Genomic DNA, 12553 nt, shown 5'->3' with positions numbered 1-12553 from the left:
TGCACTTATTGGTCACTGTTGGCTTTCTGCAGTGACCTCATTTCTGAACTGTCATGTAAACAAGACACACGGTTTTTTGTAATCAGAGTAAAATATTTCTGCTGAAGAAATCTGGTCTATTACCATAATCTATTTCTAACAGGATTTTACAAGAGAACATGTGGATAAGAACAATGTCAGACGCAAAGGAACAAGGCTAGAACAGCATTGTGGGGGGATGAAAACACTGATGTATCTATGTATTCAAAATAATTGAATTCAAAGTTCAACTATAACTTAAAGGAGTACTTGTTAAGTACTGCAAAAAGTTTGTCTCAAACCCAAACTGATATGATCGGGGTTATTTCCCAGACTTTAGAAAGTTTCTTTTAAAACCACAGAAGATATTAAGGCTTTTTATTGGCTGGGTATTCCTCCAAATTCAAAGTACAGTGGCCAATAAGTGTAAAAATGGTGGAATTATTAAGTAAACTTCAGCAGCTGAGCTGTTAACTATTTGTAAAATTCAGAAATTCAGACACAGTAGCAATAAATGGGGATCATCCTCCGTATACCCCACAAAGCTTAGATACACCGAAATGTGAAACACACACAGACTCACATAAGCTGACAGGACTGGATGACTGTTTGAATACAGATCCCTTGTCCACTCTTGGTCACTGCTGTCACTGGTTTACATCGGCCCACACACTGTAAGATCTCCCACTTTCAGGTTCTGAAGCCTGGATAAAGGTCAAACATGTTTTTGGCTGCAAAGTAACAACTGAGCTGTCACAACACGCTGTCTCAGGCTCGATCATGTGGTCCATCTGTGTGTGTGTGTGTGTGTGTGTGTGNTGTGTTGTTTGTGTGTGTGTGTGTGTGTGTGTGTGTGTGTGTGTGTGTGTGTGTGTGTGTGTGTGTGTGTGTGTGTGTGTGTGTGTGTGAGAAACTTATGTGTGTGGTAGTAGGTTTGGGTTCATGTTGTGTGTGGCGGCAGGCAAGATTGGATCATACAGGTTATGGTCTGTCAGAGCTGTGTGTGTAAACAAGCTGCGTTCCACATCCTCTGCGTTCACCTCGATCATTATGAACAGCGCTGCAGGTCGGTGGCTGACATGTAAACACTTCAACAAGAAGCATTTTTATCAGAGAGAGAGAGAGAGAGAGAGAGAATAGGAAGAGGGGAAAGACAAACAGAAGAAAGAAGGCATTGTTTGTTTTTGCTTTGGTTCATCACCCTTTTTATTTGTTGCTCAAATGCGGGTCTATCTCTGTCTCTGTATGTGTTGTGGGGGGCTCGCTGGGGAATACACAGTGAGAAGATTGTCAGGCTTGCAGGGAATGACAACCAAAACCGCAACACAGCTCTGTTTTCAGACTAGATTTAAATACATATATATATATATATATATACACAACCAATATTAATTAAAGGCTTCTTTGTTTGTTATGGATTCTCTGTCTAGTTTTGGGAGAAGTGCCGCTGGCTTGACGTGGTTATTATTGCGCAGGGTCTGAGTTAGGGTCAGGAGGATGGAAAATGGTATTTCTACAGGGTTAGGTAAATGAAAAGAGGTTATGAGAGAGACAGAGAGCTCTTGAGTGGAAGCCGTATACCACAGAGATATGCATGGGAAATGTTATGATGCCATTACTGCACAAATATGCCATGTGTAATATGNAAATACATATATATATATATATATATATATACAACCAATATTAATTAAAGGCTTCTTTGTTTGTTATGGATTCTCTGTCTAGTTTTGGGAGAAGTGCCGCTGGCTTGACGTGGTTATTATTGCGCAGGGTCTGAGTTAGGGTCAGGAGGATGGAAAATGGTATTTCTACAGGGTTAGGTAAATGAAAAGAGGTTATGAGAGAGACAGAGAGCTCTTGAGTGGAAGCCGTATACCACAGAGATATGCATGGGAAATGTTATGATGCCATTACTGCACAAATATGCCATGTGTAATATGAAGTTATGCATGGTTAACCCCTAAGCTCAGAGCTGTCTATCTGTCTGTGCTTCTTTTTCCTCACGTTCCCTCTGTTTCTTTATCTGTTTTTAATTCCTTTTCAGAGCAGTGGAACCAGGCGTGGCAGCTCTGTTTTTCTATTCCCAGTTAAACCCCTGTCTTTCTCTTCTCCCATCATCCTTTCCTCTGTTTAAATTCACTCATTCCTCCCTCCTTTCCAGGAAAGGTTTGAGGTATCAGACATGTATGTGCAGCAGAGGATTGTATTTATCACTGTTTGCTCAGAAACCAGAGCAGCAGAAAAGAGAATGAAAACACAGGCCACCAAAGCATCCGCATACCAATGCGACAGTTCAGATCACACATGTCCGCATGGTGGCATCGCATTTACACACACATTTACACGCACACAAAATGTCTCTTTAATATTCACACACGCACATTCCCATTACACAGACCAGTAGTTCATGTACAGTGTTTCCTCTCTCCCCTCCCAGCGGTGAGGCAGTGTGATCGGAGCCCTTGCGGACGTGGAGCGACATGTGAGGAGGCTCCGGGAGGTTACCGCTGCCTCTGCCCGCCTGGATGGACCGGCAGGACGTGCCAGCTGGGTCAGTGGGTCAGGATTAAACAGCTGAGTCTTAAGTGGAATTGTACATGTAGTATGTATACATGTACAGGGCAACTGCCTTTGAATAATGGTAGCCTGTTATGCCTATTCTTCTACATATTATAAGACATGCATAAATATTTCATACAACACCTTTCAAAACAGAGTGGGAATATGCTTTAGTAGTGAGTAAATAAAGCAGAAATAACTAAATCAAGAGAAGAAGTAGGGCTAGGTAAAATGTCAGTATTATTGTTATTGACTTTAAGCAAAATCATGGTGAAAATATGATCTTATCATACATTCTGCATATCTCTTTATGCAAATGAATGACAATTAATGGCCAAATTAGTTAAACAAGGTCAGCTCAGTAACTGTTCTGGACGGAGCTGCCCAGCTGTCACGAAAATGTAGATGCTCAACTTCTTGTGCAGTTGGCCGCAGAGGTGAGACTGAAAGTTCATTTTTGACCATGGACATGACAATTGACAAAGGGTCTCGCCACAAGGTCCATTTAGCGGCTGTTCTGGAGCTTTCAATTGGCAATCGTTAATGGTTTGGTTACACACATACAAAAAAGGTTTCATGTAGCCTAATGCAGAACAGTGATACACAGTTCATTTGAGCATTAGTTTAATTGTTTGTCATTTTGCTTACATAGCAAATAGTGCCTTTAAAGACAGATGATCATCAATTATTTTAATTATTTACTTAATTAAAAGATTGCCAAGTAAGAGCAAGAATTGATGTTAGTTGAAAAAATGTTGACAAAGGAATTGGGTTTTGGTTTTACATTCTTGACTGTTTGAGATGCAGACACAAAGACCTTTAATGCAACAAAGCAAAAAAACAAGGTGGCACACTCATTGCCAGTGATTCAATGCAGATTAATTAAACCAACACTTCACCACACACACTGGCTTTATTGGGGATGAAAGTGTTGGGTTTCACTCAATATGAAAACACACAGAAGCCTTGAGTGTGTCACCATGATTTACAAGCTTTGTGGCAAAGATTTCATTGCCAGAACCAACAGAGCAGAGTGTGAATCAGTTTATATGAGGTTAACAGGTACATGATGTACTGTGGTTTGATGCCAGAACTATATACTCTTCAACTAAGTGATAAAATATTTAACTTTGATCTGAGCTTGACAGACGCAGAGAGCAAAGACACTAAAGTTGGTGCCCCAGCATAAAAGTTAAAAAGTTTAGCATACTGGGTGATAATTTTTCATCATTAAAGTATCAATCTACAATTGTTCATAGGGTGTGTTCTATTAACGAGAACATCTGGTATTTATCATCTTCAAAGGTATCTATTTGTAGGATTTTTAACATTGATCCTCTAACAAGAAAAATCAGCCTGAGCTGTAATACACAGCTGGTTTCAAAAGCTGCAAAAACCTGTTTCAGTGAGCAATATGTGATTATGTATCCCATTTGTGGTGAAATATGCATTGAAAGCTCAAATTAAAGAAGCAGAAAAGGCCAGCAGCATGTTAATTCTCCCATCAACCCATCCTGACTCTGAATCAGTGTTCTCTAAATGCACTGACACGTCTCTTTGTGCTGCATTCACTCATATTGACAAGTATGCTCCCAGAGGGTGATTGTGTTAGATAGTACAGCAGAGGGAATATTGTCCAGAATCAGGTCACACACACACACACACACACACACACACACACACAGACTGTATCTACTGCATACAGAGTCTTGGAGGGTTATGAAGTAAAAACTGAGACATATTTCAGGATGACAACCTCTCCTACTCCTCTGTGTTACAGTGATATGTCACTCTGACACTTGATAATCCCCTATAGTTCCACATCACAGGTCAGTAGCTCACAGTATAACACATGCACGAACACATGCACACACACACACACACACACACACACACACACACAAACACACAGTTTTCAAACACAAGTGATAAAACTCTTTATTGCCTGAGCCAATAGGGAAAGCATCAGTGTAGCCCAAAATGGTGGAAAGCAATTACACCTTCTATCAGTTTCACTCTTTTATTAGTCAACTTCTGCCCCTACATTTTCTCCTGTTCCAGGAAAAATCCCCAGGCTTTTTCTATAGATAACACCCCCCCCCCACCCCCCACCCCACACACACACACACACACACATATACACATACACACTCTACCGGTGCTAAATCCTAATAGGCTTCTCACTGACGGTAACAGGTTTAGATTACCTATAACTGACTGACTACTTCCTCTTTATTCATTTAGCGTTTCTTTCTAATCCTCCTCCTCTGCTATCAGAGCCAAGCCCTCAGGGGTTCCTGTCTTTAACACACCCAGTACGACAGAGGGTGGGAATAGACACACATAAACTTAACAGAAGCTGTGGTGCAGCAGGGGGATCTATGCATAAACAAAGAAGATGCAAGAGGATGCTGCAAGGCATGACTTTGGATGTACTGTGCATTTGTAAACATCATATTCATTGGGATCTATGAGAGGCATCCACTCTCCAAGTGTTGGTGTGCATCCTGCTGGCGTCTGCCCAGCAATTCTCCACTTCATGGTTCAATTCAAGCATCCACTTCAAAATTTAATTTAACTTTGGCTTAACAGGATGGTCAGGGCTCAGTGAGAGGCACACAGGATTAGATGCAGTAGTTTTATGGGATGTGTGTCTCTCAGACGAAGGGATATATGTGATGTTTTATCTTATTTCAATGAGAAGTGTAATTAGTTTGGTGCTGATAGATTTATGCAACAAGATTAAAGTTGTTTTTAAGGGGACTACGTTTGATCTCAACCAGAGCCAACTCAGAGACTTTCTGTGTGAAGTTTACATGTTCACCTTGTGTTCATGTGGGTTTCCTTTCCCCACTCCAAAAACATACATGCTAAGTACTACATACACTGCTGCCATTGCCCTTGACTAGGGCACTTCAGTCAGAGCTTTGCCTGATAATCGGACCGAATCTGACTGAGCCATTTTGTTACACTTTGATTTGAATCACTGAACAAGACGAGGACGTAGGCAGTGATTAAGAGTTCTGGTCACAGGCCATTTAGTCAAAAAGAGATAAAATGAGGAGAATTTTCCAGAAGGAATCAATAAAGTATACTTTTTAATTATTATAAATCAGATATGAGCTTGTCTGTTGGCTTAACTGATTGGCACTATGTATAAAATCTACAATTAAACTTCCCCCGCTTCATCAACTGAACTACAGATTTAATTTCAACTGGTTTCAATGGAAATGTTTAGTTTCTCATGATGGTATAATTGTGATGTGACCCATTTTCTTACTGCATACTAACCCTGTGTGCCTTATGTTTCCACACTGAAAAAGGGACAAAATATACTCTCATACACTATATATCAGCCAGTATTGTACACATTCTACTCACTTTCTGTATGTACAACAGAAGTGAAGGTACTTCTACCAGTTGCAATACTGTAAATAAGCAAATTGTGAATAGAAAGACCCAAGAACAGTTTTAGATCCATTTCTTTTCTCTAATTGTCCATCAAGCAATGACAGAGATTTTAAAAAGATATGTTTATTTTGCATTTTATCAGTTGTTTTAGAAATGCTGTCCTCTTGCTGCTTTGTCCCTCTAGACACCAATGAGTGTGAAACGAGTATATGTGTCCACGCCCGCTCTTGTCGCAACCTGATCGGTGGATACCTCTGTGACTGCCTTCCTGGGTGGACGGGTCCTAACTGTGACATCAGTGAGTATAAAAGGAAGAGAAAGAAAAATGACAGAAGAACAGAGAGTTGATAGTCCTGTGGCAGGCAGTGAAACATGAAGGGCCTCAGTGGTTTGTGTTAGAACGGCAATTCCCCTGCAGCCCACAGTCCCTGTGAGCAGGAGGTCATTTTACTCCAACTCCAGTTCAATCTGTCATCTGTCACAGGGTATCACTGGAATACACTAAAAATGTAACACGAACCAGTAACAGTGTGTGAAGGTTTGTTTTTGACTATCATCTCCTGTTACATTGTGGAGACATATTGTTGTAAAAAGGTACAGACTGGCATCCTGGTTGCACAGTAATGCAACATATTCAAATTTTACTCGTGATCAGTAATGCACATCAGCCTGTTCTGCTTTCACTTTGTACATTGTTGTTTACAGCATCATAGTTGCACATGGAGCTTGTCCTTTTGTGACAGGTTAATGTAGTGTTTCTGCTTTCTCTGATTTCTAGGGAACAGCAGCTGTCAGGGTCTGTGTTTGAACGGTGGACGTTGTGAGGTGAGAGTCCTACCTTCCTCTGTCTAATTTGCCTGCTGTCTCTGCATATCAGTAACAACACTCGCCCGCTTCATTGTCTTCCCCTCGCTCTCTCTTTTACACTGTAGTGACATTGTCGTCTTCTTTGTATTACGCCTTAACCCAAGTCAAGAAAAATAACCAATTTTGAAAAAAAAAAATTTGCCTCAAGGTTAGATTTATTCTCAAAGGGGCAAATGTGTCATTGCCTGTGGTAGACTCATCCCCTTCCTTCTCAAGTGCCTCTTTTCCCTACCTCACATAATCATTGCTCTCTCTGTTTTACATATTTATATTTACATATTTATTTACATATAAAAAGACATACACCTCTGTTGTACCTAGGACCAGGTGTCGGGGTCCAGATGCTGGTGTCCACCTGGTTTCTCAGGGAAATACTGCCAAAATGGCCCAAGTCCTTGTGACAGCGCCCCCTGTCTGCATGGAGGACAGTGTGTGGAGAAGGATGGAAGGACGGCCACCTGCAACTGCCCCATGGGATATTCAGGAATCTTCTGTGAGGTTGTAAAACCTTCATAGATTCAAAGTATAGTTTAAAAGTTTGCAGGATTAAAACATCATAGTAAATGACATACATAAAGACAATGTGTATTAAAGTATGAAAAGTGGTTGAAAATTTGACAGGGAGAATATCAGGTACATACAGACACTTACACATAAATCCATGCGTGAAAATAATAATATTAAAAAGGGTTGATAAATGAAATATCCTAAACATGAAAGCAGATAAGCTCATCTACCTGAATTGTTTACCAGGATTAGTAGCCTGACAATATAATAATATTTTTCTGCCCTCCCTGTGTGTGTTGACGCAAAGCTATGTTTCACTTAAACCAACCATTGGTGGTAAATTAGGATTAGGTTTCATATTTTTTAAGTTCGATTTAAACCAATAGCTGGGGGCCCATATGTACATTGAACCAGGTTTTTCTTGCTGTAATCATTCCCGCTGTTCATGCTAGCCATTAAGTCATAATGCACTTCAGTGTAAATGATGGGAGACAACATCCTCAGTCCTCATTGTGTCAAAAAATATATTCTAAAGTTCAGCTAGAGTTAATTTGCGGTTTTAGCCGTCTGAGTTAGCTGAATCAAGTGAATTTCTGACAACGTCTTCAGTCTTTTGAGTATAAAGTTCCCTTTTTCTGTTTCCCTGGAAATTGTTTCCTTGTTGAGCTGTACTAAAAGGCAATAACTCTGAAAGATATCCACATGATTTGTTTGAGTCAGACTGCTGAGGACTCGTATTATCTTCAAATAGACATTTTAGTGTGTTTTGGCACAAAACAAGGACTGTGGATTTTGTCCCCCATCACTTAGGCTACACTCAAAACACATTAGGACAGGGTCTTTTAATGGCCAGTTTAGGAAGAAGGGATAATTACGGCAACAAAAACATGTTTCAATGTTCCTGTGGGAACATGACTGTTGTTTAAAGCCAGACATGAAAAATTGAGAGCCTATACTTTAAAGTGAAATTAAGTTTTATAATTTCCCATTTTACTAATGTTCCACCCTCTTTAAACATTTCAGAACGGCTGGAAACCTTTATAGGGTAACGGATTAATAAAACTGTTGGATGTAGGAATAATTGCATGTCTTTATTACCCCTCTTATTGTTTCATTCTTTACATTATTTCAGATAGTGTTGGATCTGTGCAATCCCAACCCCTGCCAGCAGGGGGTACCCTGTCACATCACAGAGGGCAGGTACATGTGTGCCTGTCCTGAGGGTTACTATGGGAATGAATGCATGAGCCTCAAAAATCCCTGCATTGGTCAACACTGTTCAGGTGAGAGAAATACTGTACGTGAAAAATGTGTCTATGTGTCTAAAAATGTACAAAATCTTTTTGAACTCAGGTCTAATCTCTCTGCACTCATGCCTGTAGGTGCCATGTCTGACACAACACACGGGGGCATCAGCTTCTACATGATCCTGGTGGGCATCTTAGCGTTAGTGACAGTCTGTGGCTGTGCTGCCTGTGCCTTCATCCTTTCGCACCTCCATCGAAAGCGGAAAAAGCAGCAGGCCGTCCCACAGGAAGAAGGCATCAACAACCAGAGGGAGTTTGTCAACCTCATCAGAAACGTGGACCGTCCCGTTCCCCTCCTGCCGCCCGCTGCCCCGCTCACGCAGCCTCCAGCCCCTGCCCCCGTCTCACGTTGCTACGAGGAGATTGAACTGACCCTGCCGCCTTCCCCGGCCCCTTCACACCCCTCACCGGCGCTAAAGCCTGCCCACGCTCCCAAAATGGACATTTCAAACCAGGACAGGGAGAAGTTGAACCGCTTCCACCACACAGACAACCAGGAACTGGAGCTCTGACCCTTGAGCTTTTGTGCATCTGAGGAGCTTTTTTCATTTTGTTTTGCGTCCTTCGCACTCTTTTGCTGACAGGAGCCTGTCTCCAGATACTGCCACTTTATCACAGTTGCAGTTATGAAAATGGGAAGACCCTTTGACCTTTGTGTGCTCAGATAGCTATCGGCAAACGCCTGAGAAGCAAAGGCTGCTAAGTAGAGGGGTCAAAAGTCTTACTGTGTTGACCTCTTTGAGCCTATTTTGATGACTGTTGGAAGCAGCAGGTGCATGATGTCTGACTGAAAGACTCTTCAGACTCTTGAATTAATCTGGAGACTTAAAGACTTGCCTTGGAGTGCCTGAGATACTGTCAAGAGGAAGTAGAGGATCATCCTCTATAGGAGCCTCTCAACGTGTCTCCTGGTCCACGGTGCCATGGGATTGGTGTTCAGACCTCCATTTCTGTTTCAGACCTAACTCTGACAGACAGAGAGAGCGATGAATGGATGTTTATTTAACACTAGGTGTGTTTCTGTGTCTAGTTGTCCGTAAGTGTGTGTGTGAGAGAGAAAGAGAAAGCGAGAGTGTATATTATGAGTGTGTGTGTGGAAAAAAAGGAAGGAAAGAAACATTTTACTTAAAGAAAAGAACAACAAAGTTGATATACTTGTCAAAAAAGAGTGCATACTCCTGAATTAAAGGCTTTTAAGCCTTTTGAAAACTGTTTTAAAACCATACACTGTTGCCTGCATTGTCTCTGTAATACTACAGTTTGTTAACGATGTATGATTTTTTCATACCTGTGTGTAAAATAGCTTTTTTTGTACATAAATATATTGTACATATTGATGCTCTTTTTGTACTGTGGTTTGGTCTGAAAGTATCTCTGTATTACTTTGCTCTATTTGTCCCATTTCACTTTCCATTTGGAACAACCAGCACATGTGGATTGTAATAAAGGTTTATTTACCAACACTATTTTATATTTTTATTGCCCATAATCATTCACCACCAGTGTTAGGGCCATATTTGCTGCTAGAGGGAGGTGTCAGCACTGCCATACGAAGATTAACAACTACGGTCTTTACAAGAGAGAGAAAAGTGCTTCTCACACTTTTTTACATGTATATAACAAATGACGTTTTAGATACTATGACAAGCTTTCTTGTTAATATCTTTGTCAGAGGCCTTAGCAAGAATATCTCATGAGGGAGCAACAAGGAAAACATAGTCTTTTGATTTTGTTCTCATTTGGTGTACATTTATTAGTTTGTAATTCAAGTGAATTACAGCATAAGTTGTCACAGTCCAATTTATTTTAACATGAACACTGAAGTGCCCACAGGTCCATCTTTACAAGTTATGATTTGCCCCAAGCAGTGTTCGAATGTGAAACACACGAGACTCCACAGTTCCCATATGAACGAATAGGTAAATAAAAATGATCTTTAAAAAATGAAATCATTAATAACAATGATCTTTGCAACACAGCGTAAAGATCTTCGTACCCTCTGTGTGTGTGTGAGTGCACTTTATGACAAGCTCTCTTGTCCATATCATTGTCAAATGCCCAAGGGAAGATTTTATGAAGCACATGGCTCACAGCCACTTTCAGTGGGTCAGTGGGTCACACTGTATACACAAGGTCTCTCTCGTTCTCTGTCTCTCTCTCTCTGACACACATTCATAAACAATGATGCTGACAGTGCCAGGAAAAATGGAAAACCACCTGACTGACCCCAGTCTTCCTACAAAAATTATTGTGTGGTTGTGAGAAACTTGTCTGTTATTGGAAAGTTGGTAAAACTTACAGTAAGTTGCAAGAATATTTGGATTCCGAGGGAAACTGCTGCCAGTTAAACTAGAACTTCTTAGCACTGTGTAATTGTAAACTATTACCTTGGAGTTTCAGATATTATTTACTAAGTGCAGTACTTAAAGTTTAACAAAAAGTTTTAAAATATATCAAAGCATAAAGAAAAAATATTAAAAAACAAAACATTTTTGTGGCAGTGTGTGTATGTAAGCACAGCCTCATTCCATGCATGCACGTGAGGCTGATAAAATGATAAAATGACAATGTGTGACAGGAAGGGGTTTGTGTTTCGGGGCAGTGTAAAGTGACTGCAAGGTCACTGCAGCGACAATTAATGGACAAATGGATGTTACAAATGTGACCTCTGGCCTGTGCAAACAGCGGCAGGCTGGAAATGAACACAGGCTTCCTGTCACCACCCTGGTAAAGAGGAAATGTAGGAAATTGAGTTTACACACACACATGCACACACTACTGTATGCCTCGGAGTCTCTCTACACCTGCTGTGAGGACCAGGATGTCAGACCACTGCTTGCTGATTATGAAGTTTACACTCAGCTGAGAGGTATAGCTGCCCCTCAGTCCAAGCCTTAGAGTTCCTAATATGTATATCAATAAGAAGATATAGGTTGCATCTAAACTCCTGGTTTCTGTTATCATCCTTAAGTTTGTTCCCTTCAGCTTTGATACCATAGCATCAGGTCAAGCTAGACTCACAGAAGATAGTTTTTATTAGTGGAGGAGGGACTATTCAAATCATTTAAGTTAACCTAAATCCCACACTATAAAAATACTTCATTATAAGTAAAGTCCCCCAATCAAAATTTTACTTAAGTAAAAGTATAGAAGTATCATCAGAAAAATGTACTTAAGGTATTAAAAGTAAAAGTACTCCCTATGCAGTGTTGGTGTGAACTGGTACAGGAGATATGAGGAGAAAACATACATAGAGACATTGCCTTTTTTTACAGTAGGGTATAATCTGTAATAATATATACATTATAAAATGATTACATGTTTTGTGTGTAAAATTATATTTCAAAAGTAAATAATTATTACATATTTCAGATAAAGGTACTGGAGTAAAAAGTAGAATATTTCCCTCTGAAATGTAGTGGAGTAAGAGTATAAAGTAGAATGGGTAATAGCCAGTGGGTAATAGTACAAATGCAGTGTAATCTGGACCAGAGATTCAACATTTGTACAAGGCCTATGCATTGTAGACTGTTATAATGGCATCCTGCTTTGTTGGTGGCATGCATTATCATTAATCTTAGTTCAGTTCATATGGGTTGACAAAATAAATATTAGCTCTTAAACAGGTCTGAGATGCAGTTATTCAATTCAATACAATAAAATGTATTTCACCAGGAAAATCTCAAAAGAACGGTGGACCACGAAGCCTGCCCTACAGGGACATCTTGTGGCCATATTGCTGCCATTTTTTCAGTGTGTCAAGTAATTACACTGAAAGAAAACAAAACCCCTTGTAAGGTAGTTGTATTCCATCTTAGGAGACCTGTATGGCGATTTGAGAAGCTGGTAGCAGTGACTGTTTTTTGCCATCTAATTTTTCT

At 40.3% G+C, this 12553-nt stretch overlaps 1 protein-coding gene across 1 annotated transcript in view; it reads left to right on the top strand.

Moving 5' to 3' along the window:
• Nucleotides 1–9738, top strand: part of LOC111238137 (protein jagged-1-like) — a 45979-nt gene extending 36241 nt beyond the window's left edge. The window contains exons 9-14 of the mRNA XM_022767537.1: nt 2459–2572; nt 6176–6289; nt 6770–6816; nt 7180–7356; nt 8498–8648; nt 8748–9738. Of these exons, the coding sequence (XP_022623258.1) occupies nt 2459–2572; nt 6176–6289; nt 6770–6816; nt 7180–7356; nt 8498–8648; nt 8748–9184 (1040 nt within the window). The 3' untranslated portion in view covers nt 9185–9738. The remainder of the gene's footprint in view (nt 1–2458; nt 2573–6175; nt 6290–6769; nt 6817–7179; nt 7357–8497; nt 8649–8747) is intronic.
• Nucleotides 9739–12553: the final 2815 nt, after the last annotated feature.

This window comes from Seriola dumerili, unplaced genomic scaffold (genome assembly GCF_002260705.1).
Source record: "Seriola dumerili isolate Sdu_G_001 unplaced genomic scaffold, Sdu_1.0 BDQW01001195.1, whole genome shotgun sequence".
Taxonomy (NCBI): domain Eukaryota; kingdom Metazoa; phylum Chordata; class Actinopteri; order Carangiformes; family Carangidae; genus Seriola; species Seriola dumerili.
This window is presented reverse-complemented; position numbering and strand designations above follow the sequence as displayed.